This window comes from Eupeodes corollae, chromosome 3 (genome assembly GCF_945859685.1).
Source record: "Eupeodes corollae chromosome 3, idEupCoro1.1, whole genome shotgun sequence".
Taxonomy (NCBI): domain Eukaryota; kingdom Metazoa; phylum Arthropoda; class Insecta; order Diptera; family Syrphidae; genus Eupeodes; species Eupeodes corollae.
Genome location: NC_079149.1, coordinates 118,394,830 through 118,418,171, shown reverse-complemented (window position 1 = coordinate 118,418,171; position 23,342 = coordinate 118,394,830). Strand labels below are relative to the sequence as shown.

The 23,342-nt window shown below is 25.7% G+C and overlaps 1 protein-coding gene across 4 annotated transcripts in view; it reads right to left on the bottom strand.

Annotated features, from left to right (window-relative positions):
* Positions 1-11,567: 11,567 nt before the first annotated feature.
* Positions 11,568-23,342, bottom strand: part of LOC129949073 (zinc finger protein chinmo) — a 93,413-nt gene continuing 81,638 nt past the window's right edge. Inside the window, exons 3-7 of one of the 4 annotated variants that reach the window (XM_056060299.1) lie at positions 15,320-15,537; positions 14,733-15,250; positions 14,437-14,644; positions 13,896-14,112; positions 11,568-12,796 (exon numbers count right to left, since the gene is read on the bottom strand). In XM_056060299.1, the coding sequence (XP_055916274.1) occupies positions 12,537-12,796; positions 13,896-14,112; positions 14,437-14,644; positions 14,733-15,250; positions 15,320-15,537 (1,421 nt within the window). In that variant the 3' untranslated portion in view covers positions 11,568-12,536. The remainder of the gene's footprint in view (positions 12,797-13,895; positions 14,113-14,436; positions 14,645-14,732; positions 15,251-15,319; positions 15,538-23,342) is intronic. The other 3 variants (XM_056060301.1, XM_056060300.1, XM_056060302.1) reach the window with 3 other exon arrangements.

Here is a 23,342-nt window from a genome sequence, read left to right as displayed (position 1 = left end):
AGGATGAGGAAGAAAAATTGAAGGAATAATGATTAGTTGAATTATGAGATTAAAATTTTGTTTTTGTACTTTAATTTAATTTGGTGTTAGAAAAACACTAAATCACCGAAGATTCCTTTTATCTCTACTTAAATTTAGCAAATCACGGAAGAAAATTGCCTAAACTTTTTTTGATTTGTACAGTTTTCACCAATCTACTCTAAATCAATGATAGAGCAGAATATTCAGAACTAGAGTACCTACACTCATGGGGGTTTCCATTGGTAAATTCCGATTTTCTTCAAAGATTGTTTTGCTTTTGTGGTGGCGCATGGAATGTGATTGGAATTGTTTTAAATTTCTTTCATTTTATTAGTATAACTTTATATACAATGTAAATGCCAACGAGTCCGGTAGAGCTGTTAAATTCCCAGCTAAAATTGATATTAAATTAAAAATAAATCAATTTATTGATTTAATACAAAACAGAAAAATAGGAGAAATGTGTGTTTTGATAGATCTAGATAAAGAATAAATTGATTTATTTTACCCATTGAAAACCCCATTTACTTGACAGTTAAAAAGAGACAGAAAAGCGAAGCAGACATGAGTGAAACCGACATAAAATGTCAAAATGTGTAGCCTTATAAATTCAATATGAAAACCGTCAAATCAATTAAAAAAACAAGATAAGATAGTAATTTGACGATTTAAATAGACGTTGTTTTTAAATTAAATTCCATTTCAAAATTAACTTTTTCGTGGCAGTTTGAACATAATTTAAAATAATTTGTTTGTTTCTAGTTGGAGGAACTAGTTTCAAATTTAACGAAATTACAGAAAAGTCAAATTGACAGATATACATTTAATAGTGTTGGGACAAGGAGAGGATAGGCAAGTCTTTTGAATACTAAAAAACCTCAAATTTAATGTTCATCAGAAAAATTGAATTTATTTTGATGAAAAACATAAAAAAAGGAAATTCATCGTGACAGAAGTATGTTGATTGAAAATCATCCAGCTTACCGACGGACACCTCCCTCTGAAAAAATTAAATATTTTACTTTACCTGCACCAAGCTACAAAGTACCAAAATTAAATAATAATAATAAATACATTATTATTATTTAATTACAATTATTAAAATATAATAATGAATACAACAGTTATTTAGCAACAAATTAAATTTATTTTTATTTCAGTGAATTTTGTTCAGTTATTTTTTGTCCATCAAATTACGGTTTTACATAATAATAATAATAATTAATAATAATAATAATTATCAATAATTTCTTACCTTAATCATTAATTTTAATTTTTTTTTTCTTACACTTCCTTAATGTCAAAATGTTTTTTTTATTTTTTGTTAATTATTTTCTTTTATCTTTCCATTATTTTTCCAAATTTAATTATCCATAAAATGTTTTTTTTTTTTAATATTTCTTTTACTTTTGTCGGTAATTTTTATAATCATACATTTTTAATAAATTGATAATAAAAGTTAGTGAAAAAGTCATATTGTTCATTATCTTCACTTTATGCTTAAAGAATAAACGAAAAACAGTCAATTTATTTTTGTTTGTATATTTGTATGTTATTTTTTAAGTATTAAGACGGTAATAATAACAAAATTAATTAAATCGTCAGACTTTATTTTTCGAACACAAAACGATTCAACATATTATAATATATAAATATTTTTAAGAAAGTAAAATAATAATTAAAAAATAAAAAATATTACAAAAAACTATTCTCAAATATTGCATATTATGTTGCTATTTTTCAAATATTTGTTTATTTCATTTATTAGGTTTAATTTGTTTTCTTTCTTCTCTTGATTGTAGTAAACCTAATTTTATTTATTTTTATTTTTGCATAATTTGTATACTTATATACTCTCCTCATTTCATTTCTTCTTTGCGATAATAAATAATGTATATTTAAAATACATTTTATAATAAGGTAAAATCACAGATATAATTATATATTTTTACTATTTGTTTTATTTTTTTGTTTAAATTTAATTCTTTTTTAAACTTTTTTTTTACTTTGCGTTAATTATGAAAATAAATAAAAAAGAAATGTACAATAGAAGAAGGTTATCAAGATTGTTCTTTTAGGTTTGCATTAGGTATAATTTTTCAAAGACGTTACGAATAATATGTATGTCAGGTTTAAGACTCGGGGAAAATGCATGACGTTTTACTTAATAGATTTTAAAAATCTAGCTGGTAATTTTTGTTGGTTTGCTCTTAATTTAATTTTTACCTGAGATTTTATTGCGATGTTCTTTGTTTTCTTTATTTGGTTTTTCTTTACAAAATCTTAATTAAAATCTTAAAACTATTTTAGTTTGAGTCTTAGAGTCCCTGAGATAGATTTACACAAAATGCAATGAATGGAAGTTGTAAGTCCTTTTTTCGTCGATTTCTTAGTTATTATTTGTTCTTTAAAATAAATGAAAAAAAAATGTTAAAACTTGAAAAAATCAAAGATTCTAACTATGATAAAAGCAAAAAATGATAAAACAATAATACAAATTGGTAAAATAATAAAAATCCTCTATCCATCATACAAAAATGCTTTTATATAATTTTATTTCTCAGTTCAGAACAGTTCACTTTTCTCTTCTATATTTTTGTTTCATTTCCTTAAAATAGTTTTATTCTTAGAAAAAACAAAAAATTCGAACTATTTTTTTTCTTAGCTAAAAAGAACATAACTAAAATATTGCACTAAATCATTTAAGTGTTAAAAATAATAAATAATTCATAGATTAAAAAAATAAAACAAAAACTCATGCAGATATTAATAAATTTTACGTATATCCTTTTTTTGCAAAATTTCTTAAGTCTGTCAAATGTATAATTTTTAATTGTGTTTTTTTTTTTCTTTTTGCTTACTTTCTAATTATTTTAAAATTTTGTAAATTTTTTGTTTGTTTTTCAAATACATGCAATCCCAATCCATATCATCAGTATACCGAAATAAATTTGTACATCAATATCGATTTCGATATAATTTTGTTTGTCATTTTCTTATTAAAATGCAGTTGGCTCTTTTTGTTTTTTTTTTCTCAATAAATTTTATATAATTTTTTATTATTTTAAACGAAATTTTGTTCCGAAAGTTTAAGGTATCCCTGAAAATTTTGTACTCCGAAAAATTTGCTTTTCTTTTAATTTAATTTGTACTTAATTGTTTTTTACTTGTGTTTTTTGTTTTGTCCATTGAATTATGGTTTTTTGCATATATTACAAACATTTATTTTTTTACTTAAAATTTGTTTTTTTTTTAAATTTAATGTTAATTTTTTTAATGTCTTATGCAACATCAATTTACAAACAATTCCATTGTTAGATTATTTTGACTAAGGATTTATTTTTTTCCAATATATTTGTTAAAGAAGCATTTATCAAAAAATATATTTGAAATAAAAACTCAAATAATATTAAATAAAATATTTTGTTAATTGGTAATAATTTAATATTGTTCTGAACTGTTGAACTGTTTAAGCCTAAATTTTAATTTTTTTTGTTGTATTTTTAACCTTTATATACATTTATTGTGTTTAAAATTCTAGTATACGTATTTAAGTTGATTTTTGTTTTTCTATGGAAATAAAATAAAAATGGCAAAATGAAAAGATATACATATAGTTTTGTTTTATATTTTCCTTGTGATATAGAACATACGATTGTTTTAAATTCACGTGATTTATATTCAAAATAAAAATTTGAATACAATAAAAATTACATGCAAAAATAAATCGTGAAAAAAAATTTAGATGACAGAAAATATATTTCTATCAGATAAATTGAAAGTTGTATGTAAAAATTAAGAACACTTTTATGTCACTTTACTTATTGAAATGAAAAAGTATCTTAGAATCTTTTTTCCAAAATTGACATTATTCACGATCTGAATTTTTGAGGGCAATCCACTTCACAATAGCGTTCGTGCCTTTCTTTCAAGGGAACATTTAAGAGTTTTAACATTTATTTAAATTTGTTGGCCACTGATAAAATAATAACATCATTGTATTTTTATATCGATGTCCCTTGAAAATTTGTAATCCTTTGAAGAGGACAATGCTTTTCCATGTCTTTGTTAACCTTGGATTTGACATATTCATATGTAAATTGAAAGCAAAGACTTATAGATATATAGGTATATGTATTTCCAAAAAAAATATTGAGGAAAAAGTACAACTTTTAGCATTCCCAGTATTGGAATATTATGACATTTCCAAATGACAATTTATTCACTGACATCTATGCAATTAAAGTTCTTATATCATTAAGGCCTGCTGCTGGTGGGGAGGCCACCAGCTAACTGACAAAATCAAATTTCTTAGAGTTGTTCAGGGAGCATTGTTGAAGTCAACTTTGGCTTCTTTATCTTTCAAAGTTTATATGAAGACATGGAACATGTCCAAATGGCCTTTTCTCCTAATTATGTGTTTTCATTTCCTTTTTTATTAATAGAAATTTGATTCTTCAAATTAAAAAGCATCAAATTAAATAATCTATTGATTTGTTGATTAACAATTCACGTCAAGCAGTAAAGAGAATATTGGTTGTTAGAATTCTCAAATTCGAAACATAAAAATAAAGAATTCCAAAACATTTCTTTGGGTTATCGGTGACTACCTCCGAATAACTTAAAGTTGCCGACAACTTATTTGCTCAGTGATATTGGGATCGATTCTTTTGGCCTGAAATTAAAAGTTTTAGGTAAATTTCATTTTTATGATTTTTTAGTAGATTTTTTTTAAAAAATCAATTAAAGTATTGTTAATCCATATCAGAGTAGATTTTAATTTATTTTCAAAAGTAAACAGATGATTGTCAGAACTGTAAGTCAACAAAATATCTCATGCTGTCTCACACTATTAGGAACTTAAAATTTGTTTTTGATAATATTCCCAGAAATGTCATTGTTAAATGACGTGTTTAACTATATTTGTCTGTCATTGACAATTTATTCATTGTCATATACTATAGATTTTCCGATTGGACACAAATTTGTTACTTATTGTCTGCTCATTTCCAGCTATTTTCAGAACACTGACTGATCTGACAATCGTTTTTACTGAACTTAAGTTCTCAGCTTTTGGTACAAGGGGCTATCATAATTAAAATTGTCCTTAGAAATTGTTCATTGTTCATTAAAATTTGGAAATGCCAATCATTTTCATTGTTTTCTTCTTGGGCACTAATTTTACTTATCGGAATGAAACTTAGAAATAAAATCTTTAATAAGGGAAATTTTAATCAAGATATCTCCAAAATCATCAAGTAACCACATGAAGATACTTTTAAAAATATAATTTTTGTTTAAAAATTAAATAATCCCAAACTATATAAATTAAAAAATAAAATAAAACAAAAACAAAATCGAAATACTATATTCAAATCGAAAACATTTTATTTTTCATCCACAATATTCACAATATATATTTTTTAAATATATATTATTCATAATCTATATAAATCAATTATAATAATAAAAATAAAACAGTTTATAACTGAACAAAATATAGATTTTTTTCCATATGTAATAATAACTACAACAAATAAAAAAAAACTTCTAAAGCTTAAATTAAAATCGCATTTAGAAACATAAAAATATAAAACTTAAAAACAAAAAAATAATAATAATAACGAAATTGTTTTGAACACTTTCGTAAAATTTTACATAAAAAAAATGTACAATCAATTTATTATTATTCTTTATTTTTATATATACACATACAAATATTTGTGTGTAGTTTTGAGTGAGAACGCATTTTCACTTTAAACAAAATAAAAATTTACAAAACTATATTTTAAACTTAGAATTAATTAGTATTAATATTATTGTAAGAAAATAAACGGAAACTGTTAGAAACAAAAAATAGTAAGAAAAAAAACAGATTTAGAAAATAAGATCAAACAAAAAACATGTTTACATTTTTTTTTACAAAGATTAGAAAACGTTTTTTTAAAATTTGTGTTTTTGTTGCATAACAACTCGTATTAGTTTTAATAACTTTTTTTTAAACTTAAAACAAAATAAAATTGGACAGCATCTATTTATAGTTTTTTTAAGGTTTTTTCCTTTTTTGTTTTCAGAAGTATTTTTTTTTTAAACTTTACTTTCTATTGTACCTGAGTGTGTTGCACATCTGACTAGTTGGTTTTTTTTTAGTTATGTTTAATAGTTAAAGGGGCAATTCGTTTCTGTTTTTTTTTTGTTTTAAATATACATTAATGAATTTATTACAAACAAAAAATATAATGACAAAATTATAAGAAAATAAGTACATTCCTTTAATTTTACTCTTTTTTTTTGTTAATTTTATATAATTTGTAAAGTAATCTAAACATATAAAATAAACAATTAAAAATTTATACAGAACCTTGTATAATTGCGTTCTCAATTTTATGTTTACACTTCGTATATTCTTAATTCACAGGAAAATATATATCTCTTAATAACTTAGATTTTATAAAGCGTCTGTGCATGTGAAAAATAAAAAAAAAATATTTCCATAATATTTATTGATTAAAAAACTAAAAGAAAAAACAATTATTTTTATTTTACAGGAAACAAGGATACGTACCTACGAAAATAAGAAAAACAATACAAATTATTAATATACATATTTTAATAATGTATCATGTTAATATTTTTAATATTTTTCCTGTTCTTTTCGTTTTCGTTTTCTTTTTCTTTTTTTTATTAATTTTTCCTTATATATAAATGCAAAATGGCGACATCTTTCATTGTTTGTAAACAATTACTTAAATTTTGTTTTTACAAAGAAATTATTTTTTGTTTTGTTTTTATGTTTAAAGGTATACGTAAGTGACTTACATTTTAAATAATCTTTTTGTTTGCATTAAATTTTGCCTAAATTTTCACATTTATTTTTTTTTAATTTTTACTTTTTTTTAATATTTATATTTATAATTTCAGTTACAATTTTGTGTTCTATACATTTTATGCCTAAATTTAAAATTTTGGTTATTATATTTTTTTGTAACCTTAAGTTTTGCATTTCTGGGCTATATTTTTTATTAAATTTTGAATAGTTTTAATTTTTTTACATAAAATCCAAAAATTATAAAATTTGTCTATCAAATTGATTTGAAGTAATTTGTTGACGGTTTGTCTATTATTTGTTTTTTTATTAGCTCCTTGTGAATTTTTAAGGTATGCTTATATTCATAACGTATTGAAAATGTGAGTCGTATAATATTTTTTAGGGATGTTAATATTTTTTATTTTAAATAATTTCTTTGTATTATATACAGCGATGAAATCATGTGGATTTTTTTTGGGATTTTGTGTATATACATGAATCCCAACATGATAAATCATCTGTATACATTTACCAAACTACAAAATTTTTGTTTTTCTTTTCTTTTTTTTTAATTTAATTTACGAATAATATTTTCCCATCAGAAATTTTGAATTTAATATTAATTTTACATTTTTTTCTTTAATATAGTTTAAATTAATTTTGCGAATATTTACAAAAACCTATCTAAAAATTGTTTAATGAATGTATTTTTTTTACAATTTACCCAAAGTTTTATGATTTAGTCTAAAGTTAAATTTTTAAAAGGGTTACATTTTTTAGATTATTAAATTTCGTATGTTTAAATTTCTTTTGAAGATAATTTTTCTTGTTTTTATTTTTTAGATTTTAATCGTATATCCAAACATAGTTTTTTTTTTGTTTTTAATTCATTTTACTTTTACATAAGTTTTGTAAATATTTTTTGTTTGTTTGTAGCCTAAATGTTTAATAATAATGTAAGTGAATTCTACGAAAATTGTTATTTACTTTTTTTCTTTTTATTAAATGTTTACATATATGTATATAATTTTTTATTTTAATTTGTAAAAACAAAATGGGAAATCTTATTGATGGAACTTTATACCATCGGTTATTTTTATTTCTCTTTTATTTAAAACTTAAAAAAATGGGAAAGAGTAGCCTAAATGTAAAATTTATTTTTGTTTTGGTTCACATTTTGTTTTCTTATTTACAATACATTCTTTTTGTTTTGTTGAAATATTTTCCTTTCTTGTTTTCTTTTTGTCACCATTTTACTTATAGTTGAGTAGTTATGCTGTCATTGTTTTATTGATTGATTTTAATTGGATTTTAAATCCAAAAGTAATTTTTGTTTTAATTAATTAATTGATTAATCTTATGCAAAATAATATTTGTTTGTTTTTTTTTTTATTCATTTGACAAAACTTAATTTTTAAGTTTTGTTTAAATTAATAAAAATAAATAGTTATATGAATATATTGAATTATTATTAAAAAAAAAATAATAATAAAAAACAGAATTCCTATTGGCTATTGAGGTAGTTTAGTTACTATTGCAGTTCTGTCTTTTTTGTCAGTTAAATTGAAATGATTTGATTTATTATTTCAAAAAATTAAATAACTGTTCGAATTATTATTAACAACATAAAGAAAGTATTATAAAGCTGAGGTATATGAGTTCCTATTGTATGATCTTTCTTGCAGTAATCGGTAGTAGTAATAATAATCATAAAATTAATTGAAAAAAAAAATACAGAAAAACAAAACATGAAAGGGAAATAAAGCCAACATTTATCGTTATCCTTATTTTTACATTCACAAATCGCAAATAAATAAAAATGTAATTCAGACTCCATGCTACGAAATTGTGAAAGTAAAAATAAAAGAAATCCAAAAACTCAATTCAGGCACAAAAATAAGGACTATTTAGTCCTTAATTTCTCCAATATTTATAATTACAAAATTCTAACCAATTACATGCTCAAATTAACTTTTATTTCTTAGTTTTATTCCCTTTTTTGTTGTTTTTGTTTAAAAATAAAATAGTTATAATAATTATATTTTTTGATTCTGAAATCAATTTAGTTTTTTTTAATTTTTGTTTAATAAGTTTAATAATTATTCATATATATATTTATATAAATCTTTAAGTTAGTATATAATTATGGTATGGTTTGCTCGCAAGGAAGTTGGTTTTCATTGAAAAGTCGTTCCTTGACGAGCTGATCACAGAAATAAACTGGGGTTGGTTATGTGTGTGTTTTTTTTTGTTATTTTATTTAATTTTAAATGTTTTAACTGTATTTTTAACACTTTAAAACGTTTTTTCTTTTGTTTACTGATTTATTTTCTTTTTTTTGTTTTAAATTCAACTGTAAGTAAATGGTATTTGAACAAAATTAAATTAATATTTTGTCTAAAAAAATAATAACACTGTATCTATTGTTTTTTTTTCTATAGTTTTGTTTTGTATCACCCTGTATAATGTTATTATTTTTTATTTATTTATTTAATTGAGAAACATCCATTATTAAATCAACTTTTCTATTGTATTCGGTTGTTTCAGTATTTTTGTTTACATTTATTTTAATTTTATTTTTTATATAAAAGGCTTATGGTTTCAGAAACTTAAAAAAATATCAACTATTTGCGTATATTTTTAACTATTTTCTTCTTTCATTAAATTATTTAATTATTATTTTTATTTTTACAACATTCACTATTGCAGTTTTTTTACACTTGTTTGTTTTTGTTTCTTTGTGTGATTTGTTTGCAACCATTTTTATAAGAAAATTCCAATTTAAAATAAAGAATTGAAAAATTGAAATAAGTAACCAAATGTGAAATTTTGAATTTATATTTTTTGTTTTTAATTTTGAATTGTTTGTCCTGAAAAATTGTTTCAAAGGTGTAATTTTGATATTTATTTATTTATTTTCTATATGAACAAAAAAAATGGCTATTTTAATTGAAGATTCGGAACGTTTTTGAAAGGTTGAACTATTGTTTGGTTTGTTGGTTTGGCGAGGGTTTATTGTTGTTGAATAGTGTGTATTTAGGAAAAATACTTTTTTTATGTTTTTATCCTGTTTTTTTTTTTATATTTGTCTATTTTGTTCTCTTATTTTTATTTCCTTTCTTCTTATTTTTTTAATGTAAATATATATTTTGAGGCACCCGTTTCTGTATTTTTATATTTCTTAATTTTAGTCACAACTAAAGAAGGCATAATAAATAATTAATGAAAAAGAGAAAAAAATACGAACAATAAAAACTAAATGTGAGATTTGTGGTTGAAAAAGAAAAACCATGTTAGTTTATGAAAAATTAAAAAAAAAAAAATATTGATTGTGCGTTGATTAATGTAATTTTAAAAATGTATTGTTTTTGTACACAAAAAAAATCAAACCTATTTGTTTAAGTTTAAGTGATTTTCTATTTTCTATAGATAAATAAAAAAATATATTTTATTTAATTTTTACATTTTTATTTTGTATGTTAAGAGATAAATATTTAAATATTATATTGCAGGTACTGTTTTCACTATTTATTTATTTTTGTTTAATGATAATAATATGTATTTGTATTATTTCAATGGTTTTATTGGTTTTTGAGTATGTGTGTGTGCTTAGGAATGATAAAGAATTTAAAAAGGGCCAAATTTTTGAAAAAGTTTTTTTTTTAGAGAGTCTTGAGTCGGGTTGGTTGGGAAAATTTGGATGGAGATAGAAATTTTGTTTTAAAAAAAATTGTTTTTGTAACTTTGGGCTTCAAGGTTTGTAAAATTCTATTTTAAATAAAATATTAGAAAATGTATTTATTCAATGGAAATGAACAATGCCTTCGCACATAAATTACATTGCATGGAGTAACAACGTGGAACAACGGCTCTAGATAGTTAACCGAATTCTGATTTGTGTTCCAGGTTTTTAAATTTTTGTTATTTTTTTTGAATTCTAAGAACAACGTAATGTAAAAAAGGACTTTGGCTTGACTGCCAAAAGAATTAATTCTATGTTTTCTATATTAAGGATGATATATAAATATTTTTTAGTTTTTTTTTCTTTATATATTTTTATATATTTATATTTTCTTTAATGACACTTATGGTGAGTAATCATACGTACAAATTCGTAATTCATATGTTTATTTTTATTTATATACAAATATATAATCAAATATACGTTAATGTCAATAGACTTTTTTTTAAAAGTATTTAAACAAAAAATTATGAAAATGAACAATTTTGTATAATTTATCTTGGGCTATCTATGGGGGTGTATGGAAACGGTAGGGAGGTAAGGGGGTACAGAAACAATACATAACATATAACAAGTATATTATATTTGGCTTGGCTTGATTTGTTTTGTTTTGTTTATATATTTCTTTTAATGCTATTGTTTTTTTTAGTTTAGTTTAGTTTAGTTTGTTTGTAAAATCTGTTCTATTTTCTACTATTGTAAATAAAAATTTTATTAAAAAAATAACAGGACAAAAATATATGTATATAATATAATGTTGTATATATGTAGGTATGTTTTTTTCATTTTGATTTCATGTAAATATGTATAAATATCATTGTATAGTTTTATTTCTTTAAATATTTTAATGTATGTTTGTTTTGTAGAGAGGAAAATAAAGTTTTAGGTACTATTTTTATTTGTTTCATTATTTTACTATTGCATTGGTTTTAAAATTAAAAAAAAACTGTTTACTAATAAAATAAACCAGTTTTTCTTTCTTCTACTGTTATTGTATATTGTTTGATTGATTTGAGACCAATCAAAAACGTTCAGACTTTTAGTTCTTGTTGTTGTAAATTGTTCTTATTTTATTGTTTATTTTGTTTTTATTGCAACTATTTTGTTTGTTATTTGTATATTATTGTTGTTTCTTAAATATTTTGTCTACACAATGAATATATTAAAAAAAAGAATTAAAACAGTATGATAATTAGTTTTAATTGATTTTAATTTTCATTTTTCTTCTTTTTTATTTATTTTTTGTTAAATATATTGTTTATCATATAGCACCCTGAAAACTTTTTTCAGTCGGATATTATTTTCTTTTTTAAATTGAATTAACTTGTTTAGTAATAATTTATTTAAATAACAGGAAACAAATCAATAGAGGTTGCGTTGCATTCTTATTTTTTTAACAAAAAAAATTATAATATTTTGTAACAATAACTATTATTTTTTTTTAAATAAAAATATTTTCTATTGCTTGAATGTTATTTTGTTGTAATAATAATATTTGTTTTTTTTGACATTTCATTAATTATTTTTTATCAGTCATATATGATAATAAAAGAAATATTTTACTAGGCATATAAGTTTTGTAAGTGTAAAGAAACGATGAAATGCATAAGCAGATTTTTATATTAGAAGGCTTGATTTGAAGGAAAATGGTAACAAAATTTTCTTTTTTTTTCTTCTTTTCTAAATTTACAAGTTGTGTTGTTGTTGTTGTTTAAGTTTTCAACAATAGCAGCTTCAGTAGGCGGCGGAAACAGCAGTGTCAGCTTCGGCAACGGCAACGGCGGCGTATCTTGATGATGATGATAATTTATCTTTTGTTTCTATTGCATATTTATCTTGTTGTTTTTGTTAGAAACATGTTGTGGATGTCACAGAAAAATATTGTTTATATTTATTTATTTAACTGCGTCCTTTGAGGATTTTACGTTGAGCCTTTTTACTTGAGCTCACAGATGGAGCCGTTGCCTATTGCGTATGATTCGGTTGTGGTACATGATCAATACCGATTTCCTGTTTATGTTCACGTGCAATGTGTCGCCTTACTGTATTGTTGCGGGTAAATGTTCTCGAACAAAATGGACATGGAACTCGTATACCTTGATGACGTTGCCGGATGTGTGCGCGTAAATTTGTTTCATATCCATATAAACGATCACAGTACAGGCACTTTAGTTTTTTTCCTGTTGGTGGATGGAGGGGGGATTTTGTTGTTTTAGAAATAATAACTTAATTAATTGCCAATTTGAGGTTGAGGTATTTAAGAAAAAATTTAAATTAATATAAAGACTATAGGTATTTTAAAAGCTTGATACAAAAATTAAAGATTCAAAGTTTAGTTATTTTATCCTTAAGGGTATAAATGACAACTTAAGGAGAATAATGTGTGAAAAAGTTGATTTAAATTAAAGAACTCGGAATTTTTACATTCTCATATACGTTGAAGAAAGTTTCACAAGAAAGTTTTTGGCAGTGTTAAAATATTTCCTGGGAAAATTTTATTTTGTGAGTGAAATTTATTTTGCCATGAATCACGAAACTACACTTATTTACCAGAAAATGTAATAGGTGTCATGTGGGCACCAAAAAAGATGGATATCGAATTTGAATTAAATATAAAAACATTCCTTTTGTTTAGAAGCTGGGAACTAAAATTAAGTTTTTTAGGATTTTTTGATATACGAAATTAAAAATTCCTGGGAAATTTGATCATTTTTGCAATTGAAAGAAAGTCCTGAAGTGATTCACGAATCGCGAAATCACACTAATTTAAAAGGACATATAATTGGGATTTTAATGGATACTATTCCCCCCCGGAATATTTCATTTCAGAAAGATTAAAAATTAGGATTCCGGAAATTTGAATTTGCCTGAAGGTTTACGTAAGATTTTCTTTCGGCATTTCCTTTGATTTTTTTAGTATGGGAGACTGTTTCTGGAAATTTGTTGAAAGGAAATTTATTTCGTGACGATATTGCATTTCCAAGTAACGTGAGCAACTATTGAAAATAAATTTTCCAAAACCCTTACTAATATTGGGACAAACTTGGAAATTTGAATGAGAAACTTCCTAGGTCATATTCGCTACATCCTCCAATATTTTAAGGCAAGGAAAATAAGCTTTCGCCGAACTTTCCTATAGGTACGTTTATAGTTTTTAAGATAACCTATAAATAATTTTAAGGATTTTCCGTAAGGAACATTTTATGAATACGTAGAATCTTCAAATATACTTAATGTGAATTTAAAGTTCAGGGTTGTATTCAACTTTTTGACACTTATATTTTTCAGATTTTTGATTATTTTGTATCGAATAACAAAACTCACCATCGGCTGTATTAACCATTCCACTATTTTTGTTATTCAGTTTTGTAGCATTCCAAACATTCAACATATCAGCAGGAGCTATTGATGCTGCAAGTCCACCAGCCAATGCACTATCAGGTATTGCCGAGGGTGTTGTTGGCGTTGTATTCGAGGTTGGCGGTGGTGGCGGCGAATAGCTTGTATTTTCCATTTTAACACGTAAGTCCTCTGCACCGTTCTGTTTTTTTTTTGTTAATGATTTATATTCAAAATATTTTAATATTTTTTTTCAACAAATTTTAATTTTTTTTTTAAAGAAAACAATAAACCTGAATTTTGTTCAGTTGTGATTTTGAAAAGTTTTGCGTTAAAGATGTCTCTTTAAATGTTCGAAATATTGTTTATAGATTTTTATGTTAAAATTTAACACATTCACAAAAACACAAAACCTTAATAGAGTATGCCGAAAATATTATACCAAAGAATTGAAATTATATATCAATATTTTATTTTATGTTTAAAATAACAGAAAATTGGTTTAAAAACAAAAAAATTAAGATACCTTCAACGCAAAACAACTCGTATTTGTAGTACTTTCGCAATCTATCCTTACATCATTTGATTCACGATCATCCTTTTCCTCTTCCTTAGCCTCATTTGTACTGCCATTATTGCGTTCAGTTTTTACCGGCCGGTCTAAGCAGGCTCCAGCACCGCTGGGCGCATTACCATTGCCGGCTGTTGTACTTGGACTGTGATTTTCATATCGACTAGAAAAATTTGAAAAAGAAAATTGGAAAAAAAACAAAAGAAATTTTGTATTTTTGTTCATAAGAATTAAAATTAATCAACGTTTACCTTGACTCAGGTGAAGCTCTTTCTGATTGCATTGTGTCCGCTTCCGTTGGTGCGGTTGATGATGCACTGCTTAGAGGTCTGTAGGGTTTGCTATTTGGACTTGCACTATCTGAACTATTTTTTGAACCATCTCGTAACACACTGCCGCGGATTTCTTGTTCGGCATATGGACTGCGGAGGGCACGTTTTCGTGGTGGTTCAAAAGATATCGGTCTGTACATTTGTGGCATATAGGGTGGAATTCCTAAAGTTGAATTGCTCGGGTGCATAAGGGAGTCACATTCTTGTTTTAAAATTCCCAAGCCCAAGGGCCCGCCTGAGCTGTTATTATTTCCACCCGCATTTCCTCCTCCACCTCCGCCTCCATTGCCACCAACTCCACCACCATTACCACCGCCATTCCCGCTTATACTATTGCGATTATTTCGCCGTCCTGATGGAGATTCTGGTGGTGGGGTTTCATGTTGTTGTGCTTGAGCTGCAGCTAATCTACCATGTTCTGTTGATAGACCTTTTACCTAAAATAATAAAAAATACCAAAATTGAGTATTTTATGAATCAAACTATAGTTAAATAGAAGTACTTACTTGTAAATTTTCCGCAGATTTTAGAAAACTATTTAGAGCCTCTTGTGATACATGCACTTCACCTTTGTACATAAATTCTAATAATGCAGCCATATTATCTGGAGATGTTGCTTCCAATATAACAACGCATTGTCCATTTGTTGGTGTTGTTTCGAAAAGTTCTGCAAATTTTTTCGAACATGCTGCCAAAATCAATTTGTGTGCCTTAAATACTGTTCCTGTAATATTTAAAAGAAAACATTGTTAGATATTCATTTTTTATATTTAGAGATTAAGTAAAGTTGTTTCTGAGAATTTGCATCGCAATTTTTTCTCTGTTAACGTCTATTAAATTAAATTAATTAAAAATATTGGTATTTTTTTTATTCGGAAAAATTAGCCTTTTTTTAAGCTTTTGGAAAATTGTTTTTATATTGATGTAACAACACCACACCATACAAATTTAAGACTTTTTTAAAACGTGTCTTTCTGAGACCGTGTAGTACAGATGTTCAAATTTGTTGTTCATCAAAATCAGAGGAAATCAAAATTAATAATGATTTTTTGAAAGTCAAATAAGATACTAAGAGATTTAGAAATCATCACAATTTGTTTTTAAAATTAGTAAATCAATTTTAGGTATTTATTTCTTTTTCAAAGTTCTGATATTTCTATAAATAATGTTTATAGATCCAGCTTTTCAAAATACTAAAATTTTAGTTCGAGAAACTTTCAAAATTCTAAAAATAATTAGAACCGAGTTTTGAAAAACATAATTTTAACAAATTCAGAACCTCAACATCAATCTTTCCCTTTTTGAACCTCATAAACAAATTCCTGGACACAATTGTATATATGTAGGTACAAAAGTTAAAAAAAAAAATAAATTTAAACATATGTGCTAAAGATAAACTACATATAATCATAAAAGACAAAAACGTTTACAAGAATATTTTGTAGGCATGCACAAAAAAAAAGGATGCAAAAAAAACAAGTATACGCCCAAGTATATCCAAAATAAAAAAAGCATCATTTCAAAACACATTGTTTTTTCATAATTCAAATATGATTATTCAAAAAATCCCTAATGTATGAAAAAAAAAATTATAAAATTTCTTAGAAACATTTTATCAAACATAAATTGCAATAAGTAACACCACCACCACAGTGCGTTGTTTCTTTTTTCCTTTATAACGCGCACTTTTTTTCTTTCGTTTTAGTTTATTTTTGTGACCTACTTCTTCTATCTAATAAATAAAAAAAGTATGATGTATACAAATTTGTTTGCATATGTATATATGCATTATAATTGAACAAATCATATAAGAAGTAGAAAAATTCGTAACCCATACAATGAAATATTGCAAAAGAAACAAAAAGAAAACAAAAACTGCACAAAAGAACCCAAATTAAATGATAAACAATCAAAGTAATGGAACGAAGCGGCCGACGCGGCGGTTGGGCGGAGGCGTACAAAAAAAAAACACAAAATTCTTGGTAAAACGAAAACAAACTCTAAACATTCAAATAGAAATTAAAAAAAACAATTATTATGAAGAAAGTATACTCCTAACGAATGAAATGCGACATTAAGCTTAAAAGCAAATATACCTACGCTACCTACATACGTACTTTTTACTATGTGCAAAATAAAAATGACACAGCGCATATACCAGCTATTTCCGCATCATACACTTTGCACAATAATTAATCAAAAATAAAATCAAAAAATAATAAAAAATAAAAAAACAACTCACAAACACCACCCATAGCTCAATCTAATTTATTTCTCTATGTCGTCGCTGGCTGGCTGCTTGGTTACTTTTATTTAAACATTTTTTTGGTTAAATAATCTAACTCACACATCAAAACAAAAATCAGCCAGACTATAAGTGCATGTATTTTTTTATTTAAATTCGTGTTTGATTAATTTTGCATTTGATTCATCATCAATAGAAGGAAATATACAAACGATAAGGTACTCCCATTAGTTGTATTAAATAATAAATAAAGATACTCAGAGAAGCTTATCCAATCAGTTTATGTTTTCTGTGACGCCGACAAAAATGATGATTTCGAAGTTTTTTTTTATTTGTCGTTAAGGAAAGATTACTGTGTTTTGCAGGGTGAATTTATGACACAGAAAATTTTGAGAACTTAAAGTTAAAATGTAATTTACAAATTTTTTCGAAAAATTTCAACATGAAATTTTAATATTTCTGACAAAATTCGATAAATGAAAATTAAAAATAAATTTTGAATTTTAAAAACACAGTTATGCAATCGTAAAATATTATGATCAAATTTGAATGGGTTTGAAAAAACAATAAATCGTTTTGTTTTTTTTCTGAATTTTTAATAAGTTGCTCTAAATTACTTGGTCTGTATTGTCTTGTTGACGAAATGGACTTATCAATTTACAGACCCCAACTTGGTAAATTTTAAACCGTGACTTGTATCTGCACTGGAGTTGAAATTAATTAACGACCACTAACTGCTGCCTGAGTTTCGAAGCATTTAAAAAGTTACCCTTATTAACTTCCCATAAGAAGTTATTGTAATGAGTACGATTTTTCTCAACGTTTCAAGGTCCCAAAAGTCGAAATAAAAGATTTGTAGAAAGATGTCTGTACGTGGGTGTGTACGAACGTTCGTACGTCCGTACATTCGCGATGTTTTTTTCGTCGTTAAATGCTCAAGAACCAGAAGAGATATCCACTTCATATAAATTTTGTTATGCAGATAATAGCCCAGAAAGAAGCAAAAAGGGCTGTCAAGAAAATTGCGTGGGTGGTTTTTTAACCATAGCAGTTTAAAAAAAGGTGAAAGTTTTGGTCAATCCTAAATTAAATTTTATATTATATATTGCAACGTGATACTTAACAAGTATATTTTTGGATTGTCTGTTTTTATTATAAATAAAAAAAAAACTGAAAACAAATTTGTCACCTCAAAAATTTTACGAATAAAAAATGGTTTTATTTCCAAAACAATTTTGTGCAACGTAGAATAACATTTTTGATATCAGGTAAAGTTTTAAGAAAAATAAAATTGATATTTTTTGTTTACAAAATAAAAACCTAAAAAAAGCATTACTCAAAGTTGGCAAAAATTAAATTTCGACTCAAATATCATTTTCAAAAATTTGAGATATTGGCTTTAAACTAGTTTTATCTTTTAAATTATATTGTAGTCAACATTCGTTAATATTTGAGAAAAATCGAATTGACCGGTTTTTATACAGAAAATGAATAGAAATTTGTAAAAAATTGATTTTTGACTAAAATATCTTTTATACAATTTGAGATTATAGCTTTAAACTAATTTTAAATTATAAGAAATATTGTTTTCAACATTCATTTAAATTTTGAGAAAAAATCGAATTGACAGTTTTTTTTACAAAAAATAAAACCTAAAAAAAAAACTTAAACTTGGTAAAAAATTATTTTCGACTCAAATAGCTTTTCAAAAATTAAAAATATTGGCTTCAAACTTATTTTATTTCACAGAAAATATTGTTTTAGATATTAAGTAATTTTTTTTATAACAAATCGACAGACTTGCAAAAGCGATTCAAAGGAATGATGTGTGGTTTAAACCACTCTAACATTTTGTTTTTAATTCGATGGTCATGCATAGACCATAAACGGTCCTGAAAGCCAATCCTTACCATCGGTTAAATTCAGCCTGATTAATCCACAAGCCATGACAAACTTCGAACTTTAAAAGCAGGTCACATTTACACAACGACGTTTTTGAGATATTGAACAAAAAAAATAGATTTTAAAAATAATATTATGCATTGCATGTATTAAGAAAATATAAGAACTTATTCAGAGAAAAAACACGGTTTTATTATAGGAACTCTTCTAAAGTAATCAAAAAATATATTTTGCAAGTTGAAGGAAGCCAAAATATAGAAAACATTTTGTAAAGGAAATTGTATAAAAGTCTATCGTGCTGTTTTTGAGAAAATCCGAATTGACGGTTTTTGACCAGAAAACATGTTGTTTGGTCTTAAAAATAAAAAAACGCGTTACATAAATCTGCTTCTAACCAGCATTTCCAAATTTATACTTAATCAAACCAATGCAATGGTTTAAGTTATGGGAGAAAGGGCCGACAAGTTGCTAGTATAAGATTCTGTATTAGGATTTGCTTAGATTGGTGAATATGCATTATAGAAGATTTGATTAAGGCTTCATTTAAAATATTATAAATCTTCAAGTTTAATTTTGATTATATGTAGTTACAAAAAACATTTTATATTTTGATTAGTATTTATGATTTGTTATAAGAAAGTCAACCGCAATACTAACATAACCATATTGAAATATACCAAAAATGGCGTCCTTTAGAGGGATAGTAGATTTGATAAAGGTGGGACAAATTTATTTACCCAGTTAAAAGGACTCATTATTTTTTCAAAATTCACAACAAATCTGTTATATCTTTTTCAATTCAATTTTATATATGAAGAAAATTAAGCATTTGCTCAGAACTTAATTTCTGCGAGTAAGCTCTGTATTTAATAAAACAATAATTCACGTTTCGAAAATATCAACTCATTGTCAGCTTTTTTCAAGAGCTTGTTTTTTAATAGACAAAGTTTATTGCAATCCGATTTTGTTTTTTTTTTTTTGAGTTTTGTGCGTAGACTAAAATTCTAACGATATGATCATGGTTTAAATTTTAATTTAAAAATACTTAAATTTTCTCTTTTGTACACATTATTTCCATTTGGTATGTATGTTCAAAGCATTTTTAAAGGTAAAATTAATCTTTCACTTCTGATTGATCCCCCATTTCTGATGAGATGGATGGGGGAGAGGAAGACACTTTTATACCTCCCATATACGCTCAATCCTTTTTCGCATCCTGCCTATATAACCACATAACTCTAATGCCCAGACATCTAGCCATTTTCATTACGCGCTTCATAGGCTTCGTCTATCCAACCATCAGCCAGCCGATCCAGCCAGCCAGACCAGCCTCCCTTGATTACATCTCTCCACATAACTACCTTCGAGCTCATACATCCCCCCCCTCATCTATGCACATTCTAGATTCTTTGGCAAAGAAATTCAAAAACAATCGTTATGGACAACCCACGTTGTATATGTCTAAAAAAACATGCCTGGGAGGGCTATCGCGAGATATTCGGTATTTCTGGGTATAGAATTTTTTCTCTGTTTATTTTTGTATTTTGAAACACAAAAAATCGCTATAGGAATATACGAGTGTATTGAAAGGGTTGAGTTAAAAGTGTCCTGTCTGCTTTTGCTGTGATGATGATGATGATGGTGGCAATGGCGATGGCGGTGGGTGGATGTTTAGAGTATATCTACCATTTTGTTTGTATTTTTAGCTTTTTTCATTCGCTGCTGCTGCTGCTGCTCGTGTTGCTACTCTGCCACTGCCACCGTCATCATATCACCGTCGCGGCCACCGCTGCTGCCGTCACTGCCAACACCACCACCACTCATACCGCCTTCGCTATCGGTCGGTGGTGGCGGTGAGTGAGTGATGCGTGTACACTCTGGTACAGCGACACTATAGAGAAGCATTTTGCATTTCATACTTGTTTCCGCAAAGAGAGTTGATGTCGTCCAATCGCACAAAACCAGAAACGTATGAGTTGACATAACAAAAGCCAGTATCAGCCCTTTTGACGGAAGCAGACTTCGACGGTTCAACATAACTCTTGCAACAAAACGCGGCATACAAAAAAAAACAACAACAACCAGCACAGTATCACATTCAAAGGACGAAGGCTCGGCTCTACTCGACTGACTGGTAGCCGAAATGGATTCAAGTCCTTTTTTTGGTGTTGTTTCTGATTCGTGTGTTTTTTTGGTCCGCTCGCTTGTGTGCCAACATTATACCATACATTTATCAAAAAAGGACTATTTTAGTCCTTTGGCGATTTCTGGTAAAATCAATCAAAAAATGTTTCTTGATTAAAATTGGTATGAGGAGGTGATGCTTCTACAAGAGATTTGTTTATAATAATTTTTGTTTTTTGTTTTTTTGTCTGTTTTATTTCTTCTTATATTGTTTTTGTTACTGATGGGGAATTTTTGTTGTTATTTTTGCAACCTCACTAGCTATGTGTCGTCAAATGTTACACAATGTTGGCTACATATTTTTGGTTCAATATTAAAACAATGAATATAATACACACAGCACACAGAATTTACCTACAATACTTTGGAAAATTTTATTAAAAAGGGTTTGTTTCTTTAACATTGAAAACAAAACTGAAAAAAAAAACAAACAAGTGTTAATATGTATGAATATTCTTTTCAAATCAAAATTCTTGGGGACACTTTTTTTGTGTGCATATTATCATATTTGGTAAGAGGTTATATTTTTAATATTCATACACACCCCTAAGGGTTGTAATTTTTAATCTTTTACCGAATATTTTTGTTTGTTCACTTTCTTTTTTTTAAGTTGTTGTTGAAATAATTATAAAAATATACAAATATCTAGGTACAGTTTTTTTTTAACATATTTTTAATTAAATGTTTATATTCATTTTTTTTGTATTTTATTATATTTTTGTATCTACATTTCAACATGTAAGGACGTTTTTTAGATTTTTTTTTAGATAAACATCAAAGCTTAACATATTAAAATGAAGAATTTTTTCTTGTGCAAGGAAGCAGAATAAAATTGAATACGATTTCCATATTCTATGAGACTAGATTAAGCATTTTTAATTTTAATTTCGAAAATTGTTAAGGTACCGTTACAAAGGCTATATATCAAGTTTTTGATTTGTGAAAAATTGAATTCAAAATTCCAGAAAATTAAAAATTTGGGTCCACAATTCAGTCAGAAAGTTGTTCAAACTTTAAAAATTAAAGTGACAATTTAAAAGAAACGACATCCTTCAAATTTTATTAAAGAAATACAAAATTTCTGAAAACAATTTCAAGGATTTTGTTGAAACATTTCTGAGAGAAGAATTATTTTATTACGATATCTGAGGCACCATGTTTTTGATTTAAAAAATGGAATTACATTTTTTTTTAATATTTTCAAAAACATGTGACCTAATAAAAACTTCAATATCATAAAAAGTAGCAGATCATTTTCAACAAATCGTGATATCCAATTTAAAAAAAAAAAAAATTGGTTTGAAAAACATTTAATCATACTCCATACGTCATTTTTTGAATAATTATTTTTAAATTGCAGTTGTCATATTTGTTCCATTTTTATTATCTAACTTATTTAATAATAAAAAGACTTAAAGCTAATACTGTCTGTCTGATAATTCAAAGACATAAGGTCATACTCTTGTGGAGATATTTGTATTGGAATAAAACAAATATTCAAACTGATTACTTTATGAGTCATTTATAATAAATTTTTGGAATGATTAACATTTTAAAAATAATACTTTTGGCAGCACTTTGTCCAAACTTGTCACGGTCTTTATTAGAGGTTTGCATGCTACTGTTTTCGTTGGTCTAAACACACCATATACTTTTTGTTCATGAGGCTTAAAATTTAAAAAACAAAAACGTGTTTAGATAAGAAAATAAATATAAGTAAAGATTCTTTTTTTTGCTCTTTTAAGTATCTGAAATAATTTAGACTTTTTAAAGGTTTATTGAAATTCAATATTAATATTATAAATTTAACGTTTTTATATGATGTTTCAAAAAACGTTTAAAAATGTTTTTGGTGTTGAGTTACATTAACTATTTTTTTTGTGCTTTATCCTACGTAACATTGTGTGTTCCACTTTGGTGTAAAAAGGCTCTTTAGTAACTGTGCAGCTTGCCGCCCAAGTACGACTTTTTTTGGAATATTTTTGAAAGTAAGCCTATTTTTATACAATTTGTTTGTTATATGATTTTATTTTATTGGATTGGCATAACACTATGAGCTAAACAATGTATTAAAAGAAATGATTTTGAACTACTTTTTGGCTATACGATTATTTTAATCAACATTTTTAAGGTTGTCAGAAGAAATTAAATTAAGAACGAGTAACATCTATAATACTTAAGACTTCAGATAATTTTCC